At 44.1% G+C, this 18749-nt stretch overlaps 1 protein-coding gene across 2 annotated transcripts in view; it reads right to left on the bottom strand.

Moving 5' to 3' along the window:
• SMC1A (structural maintenance of chromosomes 1A) overlaps window positions 1–18749 on the bottom strand; it is a 39435-nt gene that overhangs the window by 13473 nt on the left and 7213 nt on the right. For both annotated transcript variants that reach the window (XM_045799356.2, XM_087859605.1), the window contains 15 exons: window positions 18427–18665; window positions 17509–17767; window positions 17287–17427; window positions 16186–16268; window positions 15824–16031; window positions 14659–14844; window positions 14387–14566; window positions 14126–14272; window positions 13891–14028; window positions 12950–13066; window positions 12738–12844; window positions 9157–9298; window positions 6968–7113; window positions 6724–6877; window positions 5567–5677 (listed from right to left, as the gene is read on the bottom strand). In XM_045799356.2, the coding sequence (XP_045655312.2) occupies window positions 5567–5677; window positions 6724–6877; window positions 6968–7113; window positions 9157–9298; window positions 12738–12844; window positions 12950–13066; window positions 13891–14028; window positions 14126–14272; window positions 14387–14566; window positions 14659–14844; window positions 15824–16031; window positions 16186–16268; window positions 17287–17427; window positions 17509–17767; window positions 18427–18665 (2358 nt within the window). The remainder of the gene's footprint in view (window positions 1–5566; window positions 5678–6723; window positions 6878–6967; window positions 7114–9156; window positions 9299–12737; window positions 12845–12949; window positions 13067–13890; window positions 14029–14125; window positions 14273–14386; window positions 14567–14658; window positions 14845–15823; window positions 16032–16185; window positions 16269–17286; window positions 17428–17508; window positions 17768–18426; window positions 18666–18749) is intronic.

The raw sequence follows: 18749 nt of genomic DNA, 5'->3' as shown, positions 1-18749 counted from the left end.
AGAATGTAGAAAATCCTTCAAGAGAAACGAGCCAATTTCTTCAAAAACAAAAAATACTTCAAAGAAAAATAAAAACTGAGGGACATCTTATACAGTAGTCCCCTTATCCATGGGGGTACATTCTAAGACCCCCAGTCGATGTCTAAACCCACGGACAGTGCCAAACCCTACATACTGTGTTTTTTCCTACACATACATACCTACAATTAAGCTTAATTTACAAATTAGGCACTGTAAAAGATTAACAGCAATAATACAATAGACCAATCATAACAATATACTGTAATAAAAGTTCCATGAATGGTCTCACTCTCAAACTACCTTATTGTGCTGTACTCACTCTTCTTCTTGGGATGATGTGAGATGATTAAAAACGCCTACATGATGAGATGAAGTAAGGTGAATGACGTAGGCACTGTGACATAGCACCAGGTAGGCTACTACTGACCTTCTGACAATAGGTCAGAAGGAGGATCATCTGCTTCCCATGGTTGACCATGGGTAACTGAAACCATGGAAACTGAAGACACAGACAAGGGGGAACTACCATAGATGAAATGAGATTTAAGAAACATACCAACCAACCACCTCACACCAGTCAGAATGGGTAAAATTAACAAATCAGGAAACGACAGATGCTGGTGAGGATGTGGAAAAAGGGGAACCCTCCTACACTGTTGGTAGGAATGCAAGTTGATGTAGCCACTCTGAAAAATAGTACGGAGGTTCCTCAAAAAGTTGAAAATAGAGCTACCCTACGACCCAGCTATTGCCCTACTGGGTATTTACCCTGAAGACATAAATGCAGTGATCCGAAGGGACACCTGTACCCCAATGATTACAGCAGCAATGTCTAGAATAGCTGGAAAAACTATGGAAAGACCCCAGATGTCCATCAACACATGAATGGATAAAGAAGAGGTGGCATATATACAATGGAATATTACGCAGCCATCAAAAAATGAAACTTTGCCATTTGCAATGATGTGGGTAGAACAAGAGGGTATTATGCTAAGCAAAATAAGTCAATCAGAGAAAGACAATTACCATATGATCTCATTGATATGTAGACTTTAAGAAACAAAATAGGATCATAGGGGAAGAGAGGAAAAAATAAAACAAGGCAAAACCATAGAGGGAGACAAACCATGAGAGACTCTTAATCATAAGAAACAGGGGTGCCTGGGTGGTTCAGACGGTTAAGTGTCTGCCTTCAGCTCAGGTCATGACCCCAGGGTCCTGGGATCAAGCCCCACATCGGACTCTCTGCTCATTGGGGAGCCTGCTTCTCCCTCTCCCTCTGCCTGCTGCTCCCCCTGCTTGTGCTCTCTCTCAAATAAGTAAATAAAATCTTTAGAAAAAATCATAAGAAACAAACTGAGGGTTGCTGGAGGGAAGGAGGAGGGAGGGATGGGGTAACTGGGTGATGGACATTAAGGAGGGCATGTGATGTAATGAGCACTGGGTATTATATAAGACTGCAGAATCACAGGCCTGTACCTCTGAAATCAGTAATTAACATTATATGTTAATTAATTTAAATTTTTAAAAAGTTAAAAAAAAAAGACATATCGACCAATCACTGTATTGATCATCTATTTATCTATGTCATCTTATTTGACTCCCAATTCAAGCAAGCAAACTGTGTGTGTGCATGACAATCAGGAAAATGTGAATACTAATTATAATACTAATAATAAGGAATTATTTTATAATATATAGCTCCAATATTAAGAAATTATTGGGGTTTTGGTATGACAACGATTCTAAATATTTTTAAGAATTATCTCTTTTAGAGATACATTTTGAAATATTTACAAATGAAATGGGATGATGTCCAGAATTTGCAGCTGACCCTTGAACAAGGGGGTTGGGGCATCGGTCCCCAGCATAGCCAAAAATCCACTTATATATTAACTTGTGACTCCCCCAAAGCTTAATTACTAATAGCCTACTGTTGACTGGAAGCATTACCAATAACATAAACAGTGATTAACACATACTATAAAGAAAATGTAATTAAGAAAATCCATTTACAGTACTGTATTTACTGAAGGAAATCTATGTATAAGTGGACCCGCACAGTTCAAACCCCTGTTGTTCAAGGGCTGACTGACTGTATTTTTAAATAATCCAGGGATGGGGAGAGAGGAGGAAGTGGATGGGGTGCACATAAAACAAGTTTGGCCATGAGCTGATAACTGTTGAAATTGGTGATGGCTACCCAAGATAGCATTGTGCTATTTTACTTCTGCATGTGAAATTTTCTATAATAAAAATGTAAAAATAGGGGCGCCTGGGTGGCGCAGTCATTAAGCGTCTGCCTTCGGCTCAGGGCATGATCCCAGCGTTCTGGGATCAGGCCCCACATCGGGCTCCTCCGCTGGGAGCCTGCTTCTTCCTCTCCCACTCCCCCTGCTTGTGTTCCCTCTCTCGCTGGCTGTCTCTCTATGTCAAATTAATAATAAAATCTTAAAAAATAAAAAAATAAATAATTTTTAAAAATGTAAAAATAAGAACAAAAATCAACTCAAAGTGGCTCCTACTCAACAAGGATGGGACAATATGAACATCAAGAAGAAAAATGACTCCAATAGAGTCATCAAAATACATTTAAACAGTTAAGTTTACAATAAATACAAATTAAAAACCTCACTGGTCACCTTTAAAGGTTACAAGGACAACTGCCTCATTCTAAAGACTGTTAAATAAAGGAAAAGAATGAAGCATTTATCCTACCTTTTCTGTACTGGCTATATTTCAAGGGAACCAAATAGTTAATATGGGAAAATTCTTTTTAGAATTCCAATAAACAAATGGAGGAGGAATGGAAGAATTAGGAAATTACCATTTTGCAACCCTTGACAGAGCCAGGCAATGATGATTAAGAGCTGCTAAAACCGGGGTGCCTGGGTGGCTTAGTCAGTTAAGTGTCCAACTCTTGATTTCAGCTCAGGTCATGATCTCATGGTCCTGAGACTGAGCCAGACATTGGGCTCTGTGCTCAGTGGGGAGTCTACTTGGGATTTTCTCTCTCCCTGTCCTGCTGACCCCCTCCAACCCCAACTCACACATGCATGCTCTCTCTCAAATAAATAAAAAAATAAAAATAAAATTTAGAAAAAAAAAGAGCTGCTAAAACCAACTTGTGAAAGGCTGACAGGGAACTTTATAAAAATTGATAGGCTAACAACACCTGAACCTGGTGATCATGATTATTTTTCTCTTCACTTTATATTATGTAAATTTAAATACAGAGAATAACATAATGCACCCCCATGTACTTATTACAACCAGCTTCAAAAATTATCAACTCATGGCCAATACTCTGCCATCTATACTCAATTCCTTTCTATCTTCAACTATTCTAAAGCAAATCTCAGATATACCACTTCATCCACAAATACTTCAGTATGTATCTCTAAGTTTCTGAATCTCAGCACTATTGACATTTTGGACCAGATGACTCACTGCTGTGAGGGCTGTCCTTTGTGCACTCTAAGATGTTTAGCAGCATCCCTTGTATCTAGCTACGAGACACCGTCAGTAACCAATTATGACAAGTGGATGTCGCAAGTTGTCTCCAAACATTACCAAATGCCCCCTGGGGAGGCAAAACCCATGCAACCATTGAGAACAACTGTTATAAAAGATAAGGATACTTAAAAAATAAAGCCACAATACCATCATCTCGCCTAAAAATATTAATAGCAATTTCTGAACATCATAAATTTTTTGGTCAGTGTTCAAATTATCCTGATTGTTTTGTTAAAAAAAAAAATTCTTCACAGGTTTTTCAAAGCAGGTTTCAAATAAGATACACACATTGCAATTGGCTGATCTGTCTCTTAAGTCTCATTTAATGGATAAATTCCCCTTCCTCTCTTTGAAATGGATTCACAGAAATGCCACATGTTCCAGTTGGTTGATTTGTCTCTTACAGCCAATAAAAATTTTCCCTCTCTGTTTAGTTTCTTTCCTCTCATTTATCCGTCAAAGAGACCAGGCCCATGATTTCCCACAGTCTGGATTTAGCTAACTGCATCCCTGTTTTTATTTAACATGTTCCTCTGGCACTGGTGTTTCATTTAATGCTATAAAAGCTTAATCAGATCCTTGTTTGAGTTTTTGACAAGAATATTTCACAGGTAATGTTGAACACTGACCAAAGTTAGTACAAAGATCGAAATGACATTCAATGTCAACTGATGCGACGCAAAAGAAAGTTCACAAGTAGACAGCACCGCCTATGATATATTTCTGCCAAAAATAAACAAAAAATGAACCAAATCCAATCAAACCCTAGATTTAAGTACCAGTTTACAGGAAATACAGGGAATGGAAGAACACGTTAAATAACATCACAGGACATAATCAGCCAAATTCAGAATGTAGAAAATTGTAAAGGACCAATGACCCAGTTTCTTCCATAGGTATAAAAAAATAAAAAGGGTTAAGGAAATGGTACAGACTTTTAACATATGAACTTCCCTTGAATCCTGATTTAAATACAGACTATGTTTTTTTTAAAAAAATGGTATTTATGGGATATTTGTGCAAATCTAAACGTTTATTGAATATTAGATGATATTGCAGTCAGTCTTCAAATTTTTTTGGTGTGATACTGTTATGTTTTTTAAAATAACCTTCTTTCTAGAGATATATGTTGAGGTAATATGAATGAAATGTTACCCAGAATTTGATTTAAAAAATGCCAATGGGAAAGGGAAGGATACAGAAAACAAGATACCATATGTTGCTAATTGTTGAAGCTGGGTGATGGGTACTAGCGTTCATTATATTATTCTATTTCTGTGTATGTTTGAAATTTTCCACAATTAAGATTTCTTTTAAAAAATCAAGTCCCCCTGGCTATAAGGATGGACAGGAAAGCATCAGGAAGTGTTTAGGAGGTTCCTGCAGTAGGCCATGTGAGAGCTGAAATGGCCTGTACTAGAGAGACAGTGGAAACAGAAAAAAAGTAGAATTCAACAGATATTTAGGAGGCAAAATGGATAGGGCTTGGTAATTCAACGAATATGCAAAGTGAGAGAGGGAGCTGAGGATGAGGCACAGATTTTTGCTTTGAATCTGTGGCTGGCACCAAGGGGAAAGGGCAGATTTGGGAAAGGCTGGGGTCTGAGGTACCCATGGAGCATAGCACACATGGCAGCTGAGGCCAAGGGAGTAAAAAAGATACCCAGAATGTGAGAATGCCAAAAGTGAGAAGGGAAGAGTGCCTGGGACAGAGCGCCAAGGAACACCCAAGGCCCATCTGCTCACTGTAAAGGAGCACGTCCTTTGTGTGTGCACCTGGGCTGAGATGTGTACATGCGTGGAAGGGGAAGACTGGCAGCAGGCAGGGACAGGGGTAACTGAGGGTGGTTGTGGAAGATGTGTCTGTGTCTGTGTGTGCACAGGTAGGGGAGATCCTAAATCACAACTCCCTCCCTTCCTTGCCAGCCTGCCCCTCTTTCCAGCCGTGGTCTCCATGGGGCCCCCGGGGGGACTGACTCTCCCTTTGAACAGCTGGGAGGCTGTCGCCGCCCCCGTGGCTGATCCTCACCTTTAGATCTTCACACAGGTCACCGTAGTCAATCTCAATCAGGGCCTCTCGTGCATAGATGCTGGAAGTTCGCTGGGAACCACTCACTGAATCCTCTCCCTGGGAGCTACCCTGCAACGGTGAGAGGGAGAATCCAATGGAGCACACGGGCCATAGAATGCCCCTCTAAAGGGGGCTGGGGGGGGTGTCCTCTGCAGTCTTCAAAGTCTTTGCGAAGCATCTTGCTAGAGCACCTGTGGCAGGACAGCAGTTCTGAAGGCACAAAGACCTCAGTTCAAAATTGGGCTTTACCACTGATCCTGGGCAAGTCATGCCGTCAGATCCTGACACCAGAAGCCTGATTTAAACACACAAACCCTCAACTGTAACATGGGATACTGCCTGCCTGGCAGGGCTGTGTTTAGGATTAGAAGTAATTATGTCACATGTTACCATGCTGCCTGGCACATTTCTGGTGTTCAAAATATTTTGCTGAATTAAACCGAAATGCTATTTGGGAAGAGGGAGGGAGAAAGACATGCAGGGCGGAGATACATGCCCAGGTCTAAGACAGATATACGCAAACCTCCCCTCAGTTAATGTTCCCACCCCTTGTTACCAATCTTCACCTTCAGTGCATAAAATGCCTTGGCTCCTCTATTGGCTAGTGTCCCTCCCTTTCCTATGACTAAGCCTGTCACCTCTGCATTGCTGATGTCCCTTACCCAACCCTCTCCTGGCCAACCTCCCTCACTGCAGCTCAGCCATCATCTCTCAGGTCTCCCAGCTTCTGTCTTCCTTTGCTCTTGGCTAATGTCCCTCAACTGCCACTCTTAGCAATATCCAACACCTGCTGGAGCTTTTAGCTCAAGTCCCTAAGGTTACAGGATGATTTCATCTTTTCCTGGCTTCCCTCCCTCACCTCCCTACTGACATCCAGCACTACCCCCAACTCAACTACCCTTCCATACCAAGGCTATTGCCTCTCCCCTGCCTGCCTTCACAGCCTCACCCTGGCTCATCTCCCCTGCATCCCTCCTTATGTCCCCCACCACCCCTGCCTACCATCCTTTTCTCTCTCTCCCTCTCCCCCTCTCTCCCTGGTCACTTTCATCCCCCACCCCTGGTTAATGCTGTTCATTGCCCACTCTCACCACCAGCCCTGATCTGATACTTACCTCTTCCTGACTAATGTCATCCATGGTGCCCTTAGACAGTGGCAACTTGATATCCTGCATCTTGCAAGCCTGTAGCAGGTTGTGGCGGTCACTGCGTTTCTGTTCCAGCTTGGTCTCAATGGCTGTTACCTCCTTCTGTAAATGGGTCATTTCCCTAAAACGTCCAGGTAGAGAGGTGAGATCCAAATCCAGCAGGCTGCTTGCTCTACCTAGGTCCCCCAACCCCAGGCCTGAACCCACTCACTTGTTGGCGCCCCCCAGTTTCTTACGAATCTCCTCCATCTCATGATTCTTGTCATTCACCTCCGACTTCTTGGCCAGGTGCTGATTCTTCAGGTCTTGTAGCTGGGCCATGGTCTCATCTATGATCTTCATGTGTCTTTGCTCCTCCTGGTTCCAGCAGGGGGAACAGGACAAGAAGCGAATGTTTTCCTCATCTCCTCTAAGGATCTTTTCCCCTTGCCCCCACCCTCCCCACCAGACAGAAGGAGCCTCCAAGGTGTGTCAGAGCCTCTCTTCAGGAAGCTCTGCTTTCACAAACCACCATCACCCTTTAGGTGTCTTTTTATCTTTTTTCAAATTTGGTTGCCCCCCCCCCATTATACAAGTTGCCTGACGTAGAAAAGTGCAAGAATTAAAACAGTATCAAGTAGGAAGAAAAAAAATCACTCGTAATCCCACCAGCCAGAGACAACCAATTAACATTTTAGCCTATTTCTTCCTAATACTACTTACAGACAGCTCTACAGAGTTGAGACTGGATTGTAATTAAAACTCTATATTCTCACTCAATGTTATATTTGAGCATCTTTTCCATATTAAAACTACTGTCATGGGCAATGTAACATCAATGTTTAAAAAAAAGAAACCCACACAAACAATATTACGCACTTTCTATGAGTACACCAACATGAATGTACAAGTATTTAAGTAAACGCCTATAAGATCTGGAAGAATACCCAGGGATTAGCTCCAGGAAGAGGAAAGGGAGTGGCATTGAGAGTGGTCAGTCAAGGGGATTGTAGTCTTATTTAATAGATCTGATTTTTTAAAAGGAAGAACGTTTGGTTTTCATTTTGATCTTAAAGTCACTTAAAGGGGACATATCTGCCACTTCCTCCCAAATGGCTCATAGAAATAATATGCATACACAGACAATGCAGAAGCAAATATGGCATGTCAGTGATTGATGAATCTTGGTGGCAGGTAGGTGGGAGTTCTCTGTAGTAGTCTTGCCACTTTCTGCTAAGTTTCAAATGATTTCAAGATAAAAAGTCAAAAAGTCATAGAAAGAGGATTCTGGATCATCTTGCTGTCCACTTACTCCTGCCCAATCTGCATTTGCTTCCAAGATTCCAGTGACGGCCTTGCCCAAGGCCACACTACTTTAATTATCAGGGTTTAATGAAAACACATTGCATGCACACACACGCACACACACCCAACAATAACAAACATAGGCAGACATAAAAGTCAAATGATATGCTTAAGCCAAGTGAGGAGGATCAAATCACCTCAGAAGGGGATGCTGTAAGAACAAAGGTTTCACAGGAATTTAAAGAGGAGAAAGAATGTGGGAAAAGTGAGTCGTCAGACAATACCCAGTGACACAGGCAAGCTCGACTCGAACAGCCATGGCCGTCAGCAGCACAGGAAAAGGGACTCAGTTTCAGCAAAACACCATCATCTGCTGTGCTAAATTAATGTGGTTAATTATAAAAATTAATTTGTAAGTTTGTCCTGGCTTTTTGGTGAAGTGCTCTAAGTATGTATATTTGTGTGTATTTAACGTTAAAGATTTTTTAAGCCAACACTAAAGATCTTAGGTCTTTAAATGGGGTCCGTGTATTACTAAAATTTGAAGACCATTAAACTATGCAAATACATATATGAACATAGCATAATTTGCTAAACTACTAATTCCCAGAAAACACTGGACAGTTTCCAATATGGAACTATAAATGTTTGTAATAAACATCAACCTCCGTGCATGAAGCTGTGCCAACATTTTGGATTTCCTCAGGTATTACTAAGCAGGGATAAATATATCCTGAAGACTCTTGATGGATGGTACCATATGGCATAAGAATGCTGGTCTTGTGCATCGTGGCCAGTATTAATCATCAGGTTGTTGTTGTTTTTTTTTTAAATCTTGGGTAATGTGATAGGAAACAAATTACATCTGATTGTTGCTTTAATTTGCATTTCTTTGACTTCTAATAAGGCTAAATTATGTGTATGTGTTTACAGGCTATTTGAATCATCTTGAACTGTTTGTGCCTCTTACTCATTTTTTTTTTCCTATTTAGGTCTTGGTATTTCCTTATTTCAATGGGGCTTTATAAATTATGGATATTACCCTTCTGTCTATCATATCTCTTCCAATTTTTCCTCCCAGATTTTAGTATGTCTTTTCATGCTCTCCCTCCTTACCTTCTTGAGCTTTTCTATCTCATTTTCATCCTTTTTCACTGTCTGCTCCCACATGTGTACTTTATCCTGGTCCTCTTTCAGTTGGTTCTTTTCAAAATCCAACTGGATGCCCAAGCGAGTCTTCTGATTCTCAAACTCCAAACTGTGGGGAGAGAGGAGAACTAGGTCCAGGACGCAGGGATCCGGTTACTACTGAATTTCAGTCACCACTCAACTCATCTCTCCACATCCACATAAAACCGTTCCCTGAAGTTGGAGAACTAAGTCCCTCAGCCTAGCCTTGTGGATATGGCACAAAGCAGGGGAGATCGGGCCAAACTCCACTAATCCCCCTTTATACCCTGGAAGACTCCAGAGCCCTCCCAAGTTCCTAGGAGGCACAAAAAGGTCACCTGAACCCACCAGCTATGATAATTCCTATTTATTAAGTTTCTGTGTACTTTACATAATTACCTCTAATCCTCTAATTAATAGTTCCACAAGTAAGCATTATTATCCTAATTTTACAAATAAAGAAACATGGGCCAAGAGGTAAAAGACCTTGCCCAAGGCCACACAGCTAGTAAATGGGCACATGTGAGACTGGAAGCCAGGTCTAACACCAAAATCCAGGCTCCTTCTCCCATCGCACCATCGCAATATAATGTGGTGGGAAGAGGTCTGGGGGTGCCTGGGTGGCTCAGCTGGTTAAGGGACTGCCTACAGCTCAGGTCATGATCCCAGCATCCTGAGATCAAGCCCCGCATTCGGCTCCCTGCTCAGCAGGGGAGTCTGCTTCTTTCCCTCCCCCTGCTCATGCTCTCTCTCTCTCTCACTCTCTCTTTCAAATAAATAGATAAAATCTTTAAAAAAAAAAAAAAAAGAGGTCGGGCATCCAAACCCTGCCATTTACTAGTAGTGTAATCTCGGGCAAGTTAGTTATACTCTCCACACCTCTGTCTCCTCATGTGTAAAATGGAAATAACAATAGTACTTACCTCAGAGTTACTGGGAGTTTTTAATGAATTAATACACATCAAGTCCTTAGAAGCATGCCAGACACACAGTAAGTACTTAATTTTAGTTACCATCATTGACAGGTATACTAGCTGCATTCTCTTCATATTTGCTCACGAGCTTTGACTCTTTCCGACTACCACCCCCCAACACACCTGTATCCCAGAACCTTCAAGGGGCAGAGCTTGGGTAGTTTAAAAAAAAAAAAAAAAAACCCCAAAAAAACAAAAAAACCCATGGAGAAGATACTAGATTCCTGCTATTGCCCTGCTCCCCCTCTCTTCAGAAACTCGAAGAGTATGTAACCAGCATCCGGATACTAGCAGGCCAGGCAGGGCTAATTTCCAACTGCCTCCCCACTCCCCCAGTATGGTGTGACAGATGCTGCCAGATGTCACGCTAGCAGCTTAAACCTATTAGTCACTATAATCCAAATGGAATGTAATTAACTCTGTAATTTTGAGCTATGCAATTTTAAGTCCAATCTCCTAAGCATGACTCATAAAGCCCTCTGTGATCTGGCCCCTGCTGACCTGTCCACCACCCCCGTCTTCCTCCTGACCCCATTTTTATGCTCCAGACATTCAAAACTACTTAGTTTCCAGTACAAGGCATACTCTCTCACATCTCTGAGCATGCTGTTCTCACTGCCTGGAACTCCCTTCTGTCTGCTGCTCAGCTGGCTAAGTCCTACTCACTCTACAGACATCTAGTTCATCACTCTTTGTTCTGTAAAAGCTTTCCTGACAGTTGTGAGCAGGTTCTTCATTTCTATTACACTTTTCTGGGCTTTCTCCCTTTTTGGTGTAATTATATCCCACAGTTCATTACACACTGATGTTCACTGTCTGTGCAAGACCCTTGTCTCCTTTGGCTCAATCCCTGATTTCCACTCCCATTATCTTCCCTATGGTGAGTATGCACTCCAAAGTGACATACGTGTATACAGACATAAATATATAGCCTTAAGAATGCATATCCTTGTAAAATATGCTTGTTTTTAAATTTACACACAGTGTTATAAATTTATCCATGTTACCGCCTATAAATCCAGTTCCTGCTTCGAACTGAAACACAATATTGCATAGTCTGTATTTTCATCACATTTAATTTATATTTTCCCCAACTGATGGCTGTCCATATTGCCACCAACATCCTACTACCACAAATAATGCCAAGACAGACAAACCTGAATGTGTCTCTTTGTGACCCTGTGGCAAGACTCTCTCTGAAATATATACCCAGGAATGGCTTTGCTAAGTCACAGAGCTTATGTAGTCTTATTTTCACCAAATACTGCTAGACTGTTTTAATTTGTATTTCTCTGATTAGGAACAAGACTGAATATCAATTTGTAGTTATCAGCCATGCATGCTTCTCTTTTCATGAAATGCTAACTACATCCTCTGTCCATTTCTCTATTGGGTCTCTTGTTTTTATTTTTCCTCTTGAAGTTCTCTGAACATTTCCTCTGTATTTTCTATGTACCCCAAGTATAGCATCAAGGACACTGTTCTGAAATTGTTGATCTACTTGTCTGTCTCCCCAATTATTCCATAACTCCCTGAGGACAGGGACAGTCTTCAATTCCATTCTATATCCCGGGAACCTGGCTTGGGGGTAGGAAGGCAATGAATATTTACTATATGGGCCATGGGCTACATGAACTGAAGACTGAGGCCCAGGGTCCAGGGGGTGACCTCTTTCAGAGACTGTGTCACATTCATCCGTCTTACCCCGATCTCCCCACCAATACCTAGCACAGGACAACTTGGTACAACATAGGTACTCAAGAAAAGTTTGTTAAATGAATGAATAAACTAAAGAGGGGAAAAGAAGAGAAACTGCTGCTTTGTTCTTACTATTCCTCCAACCTAGAACTTCATTCCTCCCCAACCCCTCCCCACTGCTTATCAGGAAAATGACAATAATAAAAGCTAGCATTTACTACTCTTAGTTAGGTGCTAAGTATTATGCTAAATGCTTTAGAACGACTAGTTCATCTGATCTGCTCAATAATACCATGAGCTAGTCATCGGTATCAACCCACTTTACAGATGAAGAAACTGGGGCTCAGAGAGAGAGAGGCTGAGTCACTCACTGCCCAAGATAACAAGCTGGGGAGCTGGGATTCTAACCTAGGTAAACCACGTTTAAAGCTGGCACTCTTGGGATGCCTGGGTGGCTCAGTGGGTTAAGCATCTGCCTTAAGCTCAGGTCATGATCCCAGGGTCCTGGCCTTGAGACCCGAATCGGGCTCCTTGCTCAGCGGGGAGCCTGCTTCTCCCTCTGCCACTCCCCCTGCTTGTGCAGGCACGTGCACGCACTCTCTCCGACATAATAAAATAAAATAAAGAAATAAAGATGGCACTCTTAACCACAAGACTATGCCACACTGCCTCCCTGATGTCCCTGTTCTATAAAGCTGACCTACAGTAAACACCCATTGTTCTAAGAGCTGCTCCCTATCTTATGATGCCATGTGACTTCCCAGGATATCAGGCTGGGGGCTCGAAGGCAGCCCCGAGTCAGGCTGGGGGCTCGAAGGCAGCCCCGAGTCCTCTTGTACCCATACTTCCACTTACCGCTTCTTGGCAATTTCATTCTGCCGCTTCACCTTTTCTTCCTCAAACTCCCGGATGTTGCGCACACCAATCTCCCGACAAAACTCTTCAAACACCTCATCTTCTACCTGAGGAGAGAAGCGAGGGAGGGCAAAGGTCCTCTGGGTCAGAGTGCTGCTGGCAGCCCCGTCCTGCCCCACTGCATATGCTGGCATGGTTTAGACCCTACCAACCTGGTTCATCTTTTCTTTCAAGTCTTTCATTTCCCTCTCACGGCTCTGGATGATCCTCTTGATATCATTAATGCGAGGCCCAAAGTTGGCTAGCTCACTCTCCAGTTTGGACTTTTCCTGCAGGGAACAGGGTTGAGGGGAAAAAAGAGACCAGGCTCCTTGAAGGAAAGAGTCACTCTGAGCACACCAGCCCCTGGAGAGGAAGAGTTAGCTCTCCACACGCTGAGAAAACTTGGCTTAGAACTGCCCAGTAAAGGTTCCATTATCTCCCATGTGAACCATCACACAGCTTCCTCCCTGGCCTCCAGTCAGCCAGCTTCAATTCACAGGGCTGGGCACACAGTAAACATCGTCAATTATAGGTCCACACTCCCTTAACTATAACCCTTGAAATTCAGACTTTTTGATTTTAGAAAAAGGTAAAAGGATATTTATACTACATTTTACATAATGCTTCCAGGTTGGTCTCGGGAAGCACCCCATGATCAAGCACATTAACACACCTAGAAGAACTCCCACCCGCAGAGACTAAAATGCCTGTACTTACTTTCAGTTCACTTTCTGAAACAGCTCAAATATCTGTTGAATGAATGATGCTAATAATAGCATCTAATATTTACTGAGCACTTACTGGGTTCGAGGAACCAGTCTAAGTACTTTACATGTATGCGTTCATTCAATCTTTGTAAAAATGGTACAAAGCAGGTGGTAATTCTAACTCCCATTTTACAGATAGATGAAAACCTGATACTGACACATTAAGTAAGTTGCCTCCCGCCCTACAGAGTTGAGATCTAAAGCCCTGGCTGGCTGACTGCTACACTCGGTTCCCTGAAGCAGGCTGGGAAGAGGGAAATGGGACAAGTTCCCACCCCCAGAGAAACCTCAGCCAGGAATGTAAGGGTGGGCTTTGGAGGACAGGGATGAAGGCCAGGCCCCACCTGTAGATTCAGAGCTAGATGTCGTGTCTTGGTCTGTTCCAGGTCACTCTGCGAGTACTTGAGCCGCATCTGCAGTCCATGGGCCTGAGACTGCACCTGACGTAGCTCTGCCTCTTTCCGCTTCGCCTTCATCTGCTCCTGAAATCGACGAGAGAAGGGGCAGGGGGTAAGAAAGGGACTGGCCGGCCTAGCCTTAGGACTCCAACCCCCAGGGACGGTGCTGCCTTTGACTTACTTTCAGCTCCTCTGTCAACCGCTCCTTCTTTTCTTTCAACTTATCTACTGCTTTCTCGTCCCAGCGCCGAGCCTTGGCCTTTAAGTCACTGGCCCCACCAGAGATCACCCCTGACTTCTGGAACAGGGTCCCATCCAGTGCCACTGTCTACACAGAGTAGGGAGAAGAGAGAAAAAGAGGGGGAGAAGATGAATAGAAGAATCTCCAATACTAATGTGGACAAGGGCTCTCCAGCTCCAGTGTGGACAAGGGAATCCAAACCTTGTGACGCTGGTGGCCTCCAAAGGCAATGCGGCGAGCATCCTCCACATTGTCACAGACGAGGGCATTGCCACAAGCATACTGCAGGGCCTTTTTGATGTGGGGTGGCTCATAGCGAATCACATCAATCACCAGCTTGGCCCCCTTCAGTTCCCGGAGCTTCTCATCTGTAGGTTTCACCTATGGGAACCAGCTCAGTAAGTGGCAGAAAATGGAGGGCTAGGAGGAGCGGCCCTCTCACACTGCCCTGACCCCATCCCAATCAGCCTCACCTCCAGGTAGTCAAGAGGCAAGAAGGTCTCAGGCTCCCCACGCTGTTCTTTGATGTACTGAATACAGTCCCGGCCTGTCTTCTCAGAGTCCACGATAATAGCATCCATGTTCTTGCCCAAAACTTTGGTTACAGCAATCTGATACTTTTTTTGTGTGGGCTGACAGAGGTCAATGAGACGGCCATACTGAGTAAAGTCAGAAGAGAAAATTGAAGCATGAGGCTTTTGGAAACTGGCTCAAGAACCCCAATTCCCAGCTCAGAAAGTGGCAGACCAAAATCTGTGTGAGGAACACGGCTTCCATGTTATGGAGGAAAAGCCTACTCTGGACCCAAAGCAACGATCATTTTAGTCATGCCTGAACCCCAAAAGCATCTTTCTAAACCTCACTTTTACCATTTCACAGACCACTGCTGCCCCAGGCTCTATGTCAGATACCTCATATATATTACCTCAAATTCTCACAAGCACCCAGCAAAATAAATCTTTTTCCAGCTCACGTCCCCATGCCCTCTAAACCAACCGTGGTTCCCTAAGAACTACCAGATAAAAGGTAAGATCTTCAAGGGCAGGGAATGAGCCTAATTCATCCTTATAAACTTCCCAGCAGTGTCTAGAGGACAGATCAGGAAATATTTGTGGAAACAAATTAAGATGAACCCAGGGATGGAATTACAGCAATAAAGAGATAATATTCAGGGAACCTGGAAACTCAAGATTTGGTTCAAGAGGCCAAGAGCTCTGATAAAGCCAATGATGTCCCTATAAGCAAACGAATCGGTTGGTACATGCCAAGGGAGATCATACAGAAGCCTGCAATTACTTCCTAGCAGACTAATCCCTATCCTGTGACCCCTCCCCCTTTGAAAGGCCTGTCCAATCTCCCCGCCTTCCACAGAGGAGCGGACACAGCAAGACAAAACCTGCTTTTTGTAACTGGTGTGATGAAAAGAACATAAGGTCACAATTCAGAACAAGTTGGGTTTGAACTGTAGTTCTTCCACTTATAAGCTGTTTTGGACAAGTCACTTAACCTCTCTGAGCCTGTTCCCCCAGCTATAAACAAGGGATTAGCAACCTTGTCCTCACAGGGCTGCTGGGAAAATTATCTGACAGTGAGTGGGAGAGTAGGTGCTCAGGTAATGAGTTCCCTTTCCACTCTTACCACAGAGCCAGGGTACAGGCGCTTGATGCTTTCCATAATCTCTGCCTTTCGCTGTTGGCGGCTGCTCTCCTGCCGGTCGATACGGGCATCCCCCAGCTGTTCCATCACCTGGTTCAGCTCTTTATTGATCTCATCAATACGCCGCTTGGCCATCTCCACCTCCTCTGTCAGCTCCCCCTCCAACTTCTTCTGCTCCTCTAGGGACTGCCTACAAAGTGAAGGAACACAGGGGTTACCCTGGCTGGTGAGAAAATAATCCTGGCTGAGAGGGACTCTGGGGATGCTGCCTGGAGAGGGGCAGGACAGACAGGGTTCACAAGAACAGGCCTAGAAGTAAAAAGAAAGGCTGCAGAGCCACATACTTGCTAGTGGTGATATATTCCTCTAGTTTCTCAATCCGTTTCTGATTCTCTTCAATCTCCCGCAGCTTTTGCTTGATCTTGGCCTGGAAGAAAAATATACACCATGACCAGGTTAACTCCAAGACCATGGGGCTCTGGCTTATACCTGCTATGTGCCCACTCATCCAAGAGCCCAACGGTCCAGGACAATCTTGTCACCAATGGGGGAAACCTACTAAAAAGCAAATACACAACAGTGTTCAGTGTGGCTCTGCTAACTGATGGGCCTTCCAGAGCCCTGAGACCCTCTCACGGTGTTCTACCTTGCCCAGGCTATTTTCCTCACCAATCAGGGAGACTCAAACCAAGGTAAAGTAAAGCTTTCCAGGCCTTTCTGTGCCTGTTTTCTCATCTGCAAAATGTAGGCGGCCTCCACTTCATAGAACACACACTAAGTGCTTAACACAGTATAGCTGTTAACATTAATGCCCACCACCTTCTTTTAGATCATTAAAGGATGTGCTTAGCAGAATGCCTGGAACACTGTATGCTCTTCCTGGAGCACTATAACACCTATTATTGTTATTATTTCACTACTACTGTTATTAGGAAGGCCGTAAGCAAGGTATACTTGATAAGAGTATGGGTTTCAGAGCTAGACTGCCCACGTTCATATCCTGGTTCTGCCACTTCATAGTGATGTGACCTTAGGTAAATTACTTCACATCTGTACTACTGTTTCCTCATTTGGAAAACAAGGAATTGGGGCGCCTGGGTGGCACAGCGGTTAAGCGTCTGCCTTCGGCTCAGGGCGTGATCCCGGCGTTCTGGGATCGAGCCCCACATCAGGCTCTTCCACTATGAGCCTGCTTCTTCCTCTCCCACTCCCCCTGCTTGTGTTCCCTCTCTCGCTGGCTGTCTCTATCTCTGTTGAATAAATAAATAAAATCTTTAAAAAAAAAAAAAAAGAAAACAAGGAATTAAATGAGTGGATACATGTAAAATTCAGTGCCTATCACCCAGTAAGTGCTCACTAGTTGTTAGCTATTGTCATTATTGTTAAGACTACCATCACTTCTTTTTCTCTGGCCCATTATCCCTCATCTCATAACACATGCCCACCTCTGTCTCTACTTTCTTCCGCTCTTCCAGATCCAGCCGGTCCTGGTCAGCTTTCTGATCTCTATTGAACTTCTCCAGCTCCTGGGCCAAGGTAGCTGCTCTCTTGCTGGCTTCTTCTTTCAACCTGTGGTATTTCTTCACCTGTATTAGGAACAATCAACCGAATCAGCCTCTGTCAGCAGAGCAATCTCCCATCTGACCCCCAACCTTTCCAGAGCTTACCTGATTTTCCTCCAAGGTCAAGTCTCTGCCCTGACTCTGACTCTCCTCTTCCATCCGTTCCTCAAACTCCTGCCGGGCTTTCTCTACTGACAGCATCTCCTTTTCCAGCTCATCCATGTCACCTTTACGCTTCTTATAATGCTTCTGAGCGTTCTGTAAGGACTTCTTGGCCGCTTCCAGCTTCTTGATTTTGTGGGAGGTATTCTCCTTGGCTTTGATATACTGAGGCCGCTTCTGGTTCAGCTCTGAGTCCTTCTCCCTTTTGCCAAAGGGGAGAGGAGTAAATCAGTTAGCAGTGTGGGAGAAGGGAAGGTTCCCAGGCTTTTTACCCAAAGAGGGGCCTGAGGCCCCCAGCCAGCCTCAGGGAATTGCCTAAAGAACAAGGGCCTGATGCTGCACAGATCCTCAGAAAAGGGGCAGTGTGACTACTCCCTGACTCATGGCTCTAGCCTTACATTCTGGCCACTCCATAAAGTAAAGCTACCACCCCTGCCTCACTCTAGCCCAGGCAGGCCCCTCAGGAACCACTCCCAAGAACGCCCTGTGTCCATTTAGTTGCTCCCATCTGACCTAACCTTTTCAAATTCCTATCCTTTAAACTTCTAGCTCGTTTTCCTCTTCCAGGAAGGCACTCCAAGCCACTCTAGTAGCTGGGCCGCCCATCGCTTCCTCTCACTTGCCAAGGTCACCACCCCTTTCAAGTCCTCTCTTTTATGAGCACCCATCTACCCAGAGTCTGAGTACTTAAATGTTCTGTTTTTCTAAAATGCAAATCAAGAAATGTGCTTGGTTCTGGCCAAAGCAAGTCAAGAGGAAGACAAACTAGTGCGAGCACTGGACTCTAGGCTCAGAGGAGCCCTAGGAAACAGCACAGCCTCTTGGTTTCCCACAGGTTGCAGGCCCAGGCCTGCCTCTTACTTGATCTCCTTCTCAATCTGCTGCTGCTCCCGCATCATTTTGCCCAGCTCCTTCTTCTTCTCCTTCAGCTCATCCTCTACCTTGTCCATTCGCTTCTTGTCCTTCTCGATCTCCTTGTTCTTAGAGGCCAGTTCCTTATTGAGCTTCTCAATTTCCACTTCGTTGTGATAAAGCTTAAAGAGCTGCAGCTGCACCTGAGCTCGCACCACCTCATCCTTCAGGCGCTGGTAGCGGTCAGCCTGTGCAAACAAGGGCATGGAAGCAGGGACGCATCAGTAAGCTACTGACTCCCTGGTCCCTCAGAGCCCACAGGCAGCCCGGCC

Source organism: Ursus americanus, chromosome X (genome assembly GCF_024610735.1).
Source record: "Ursus americanus isolate L20-20 chromosome X, mUrsAme1.1.p, whole genome shotgun sequence".
NCBI lineage: Eukaryota > Metazoa > Chordata > Mammalia > Carnivora > Ursidae > Ursus > Ursus americanus.
This window is presented reverse-complemented; position numbering and strand designations above follow the sequence as displayed.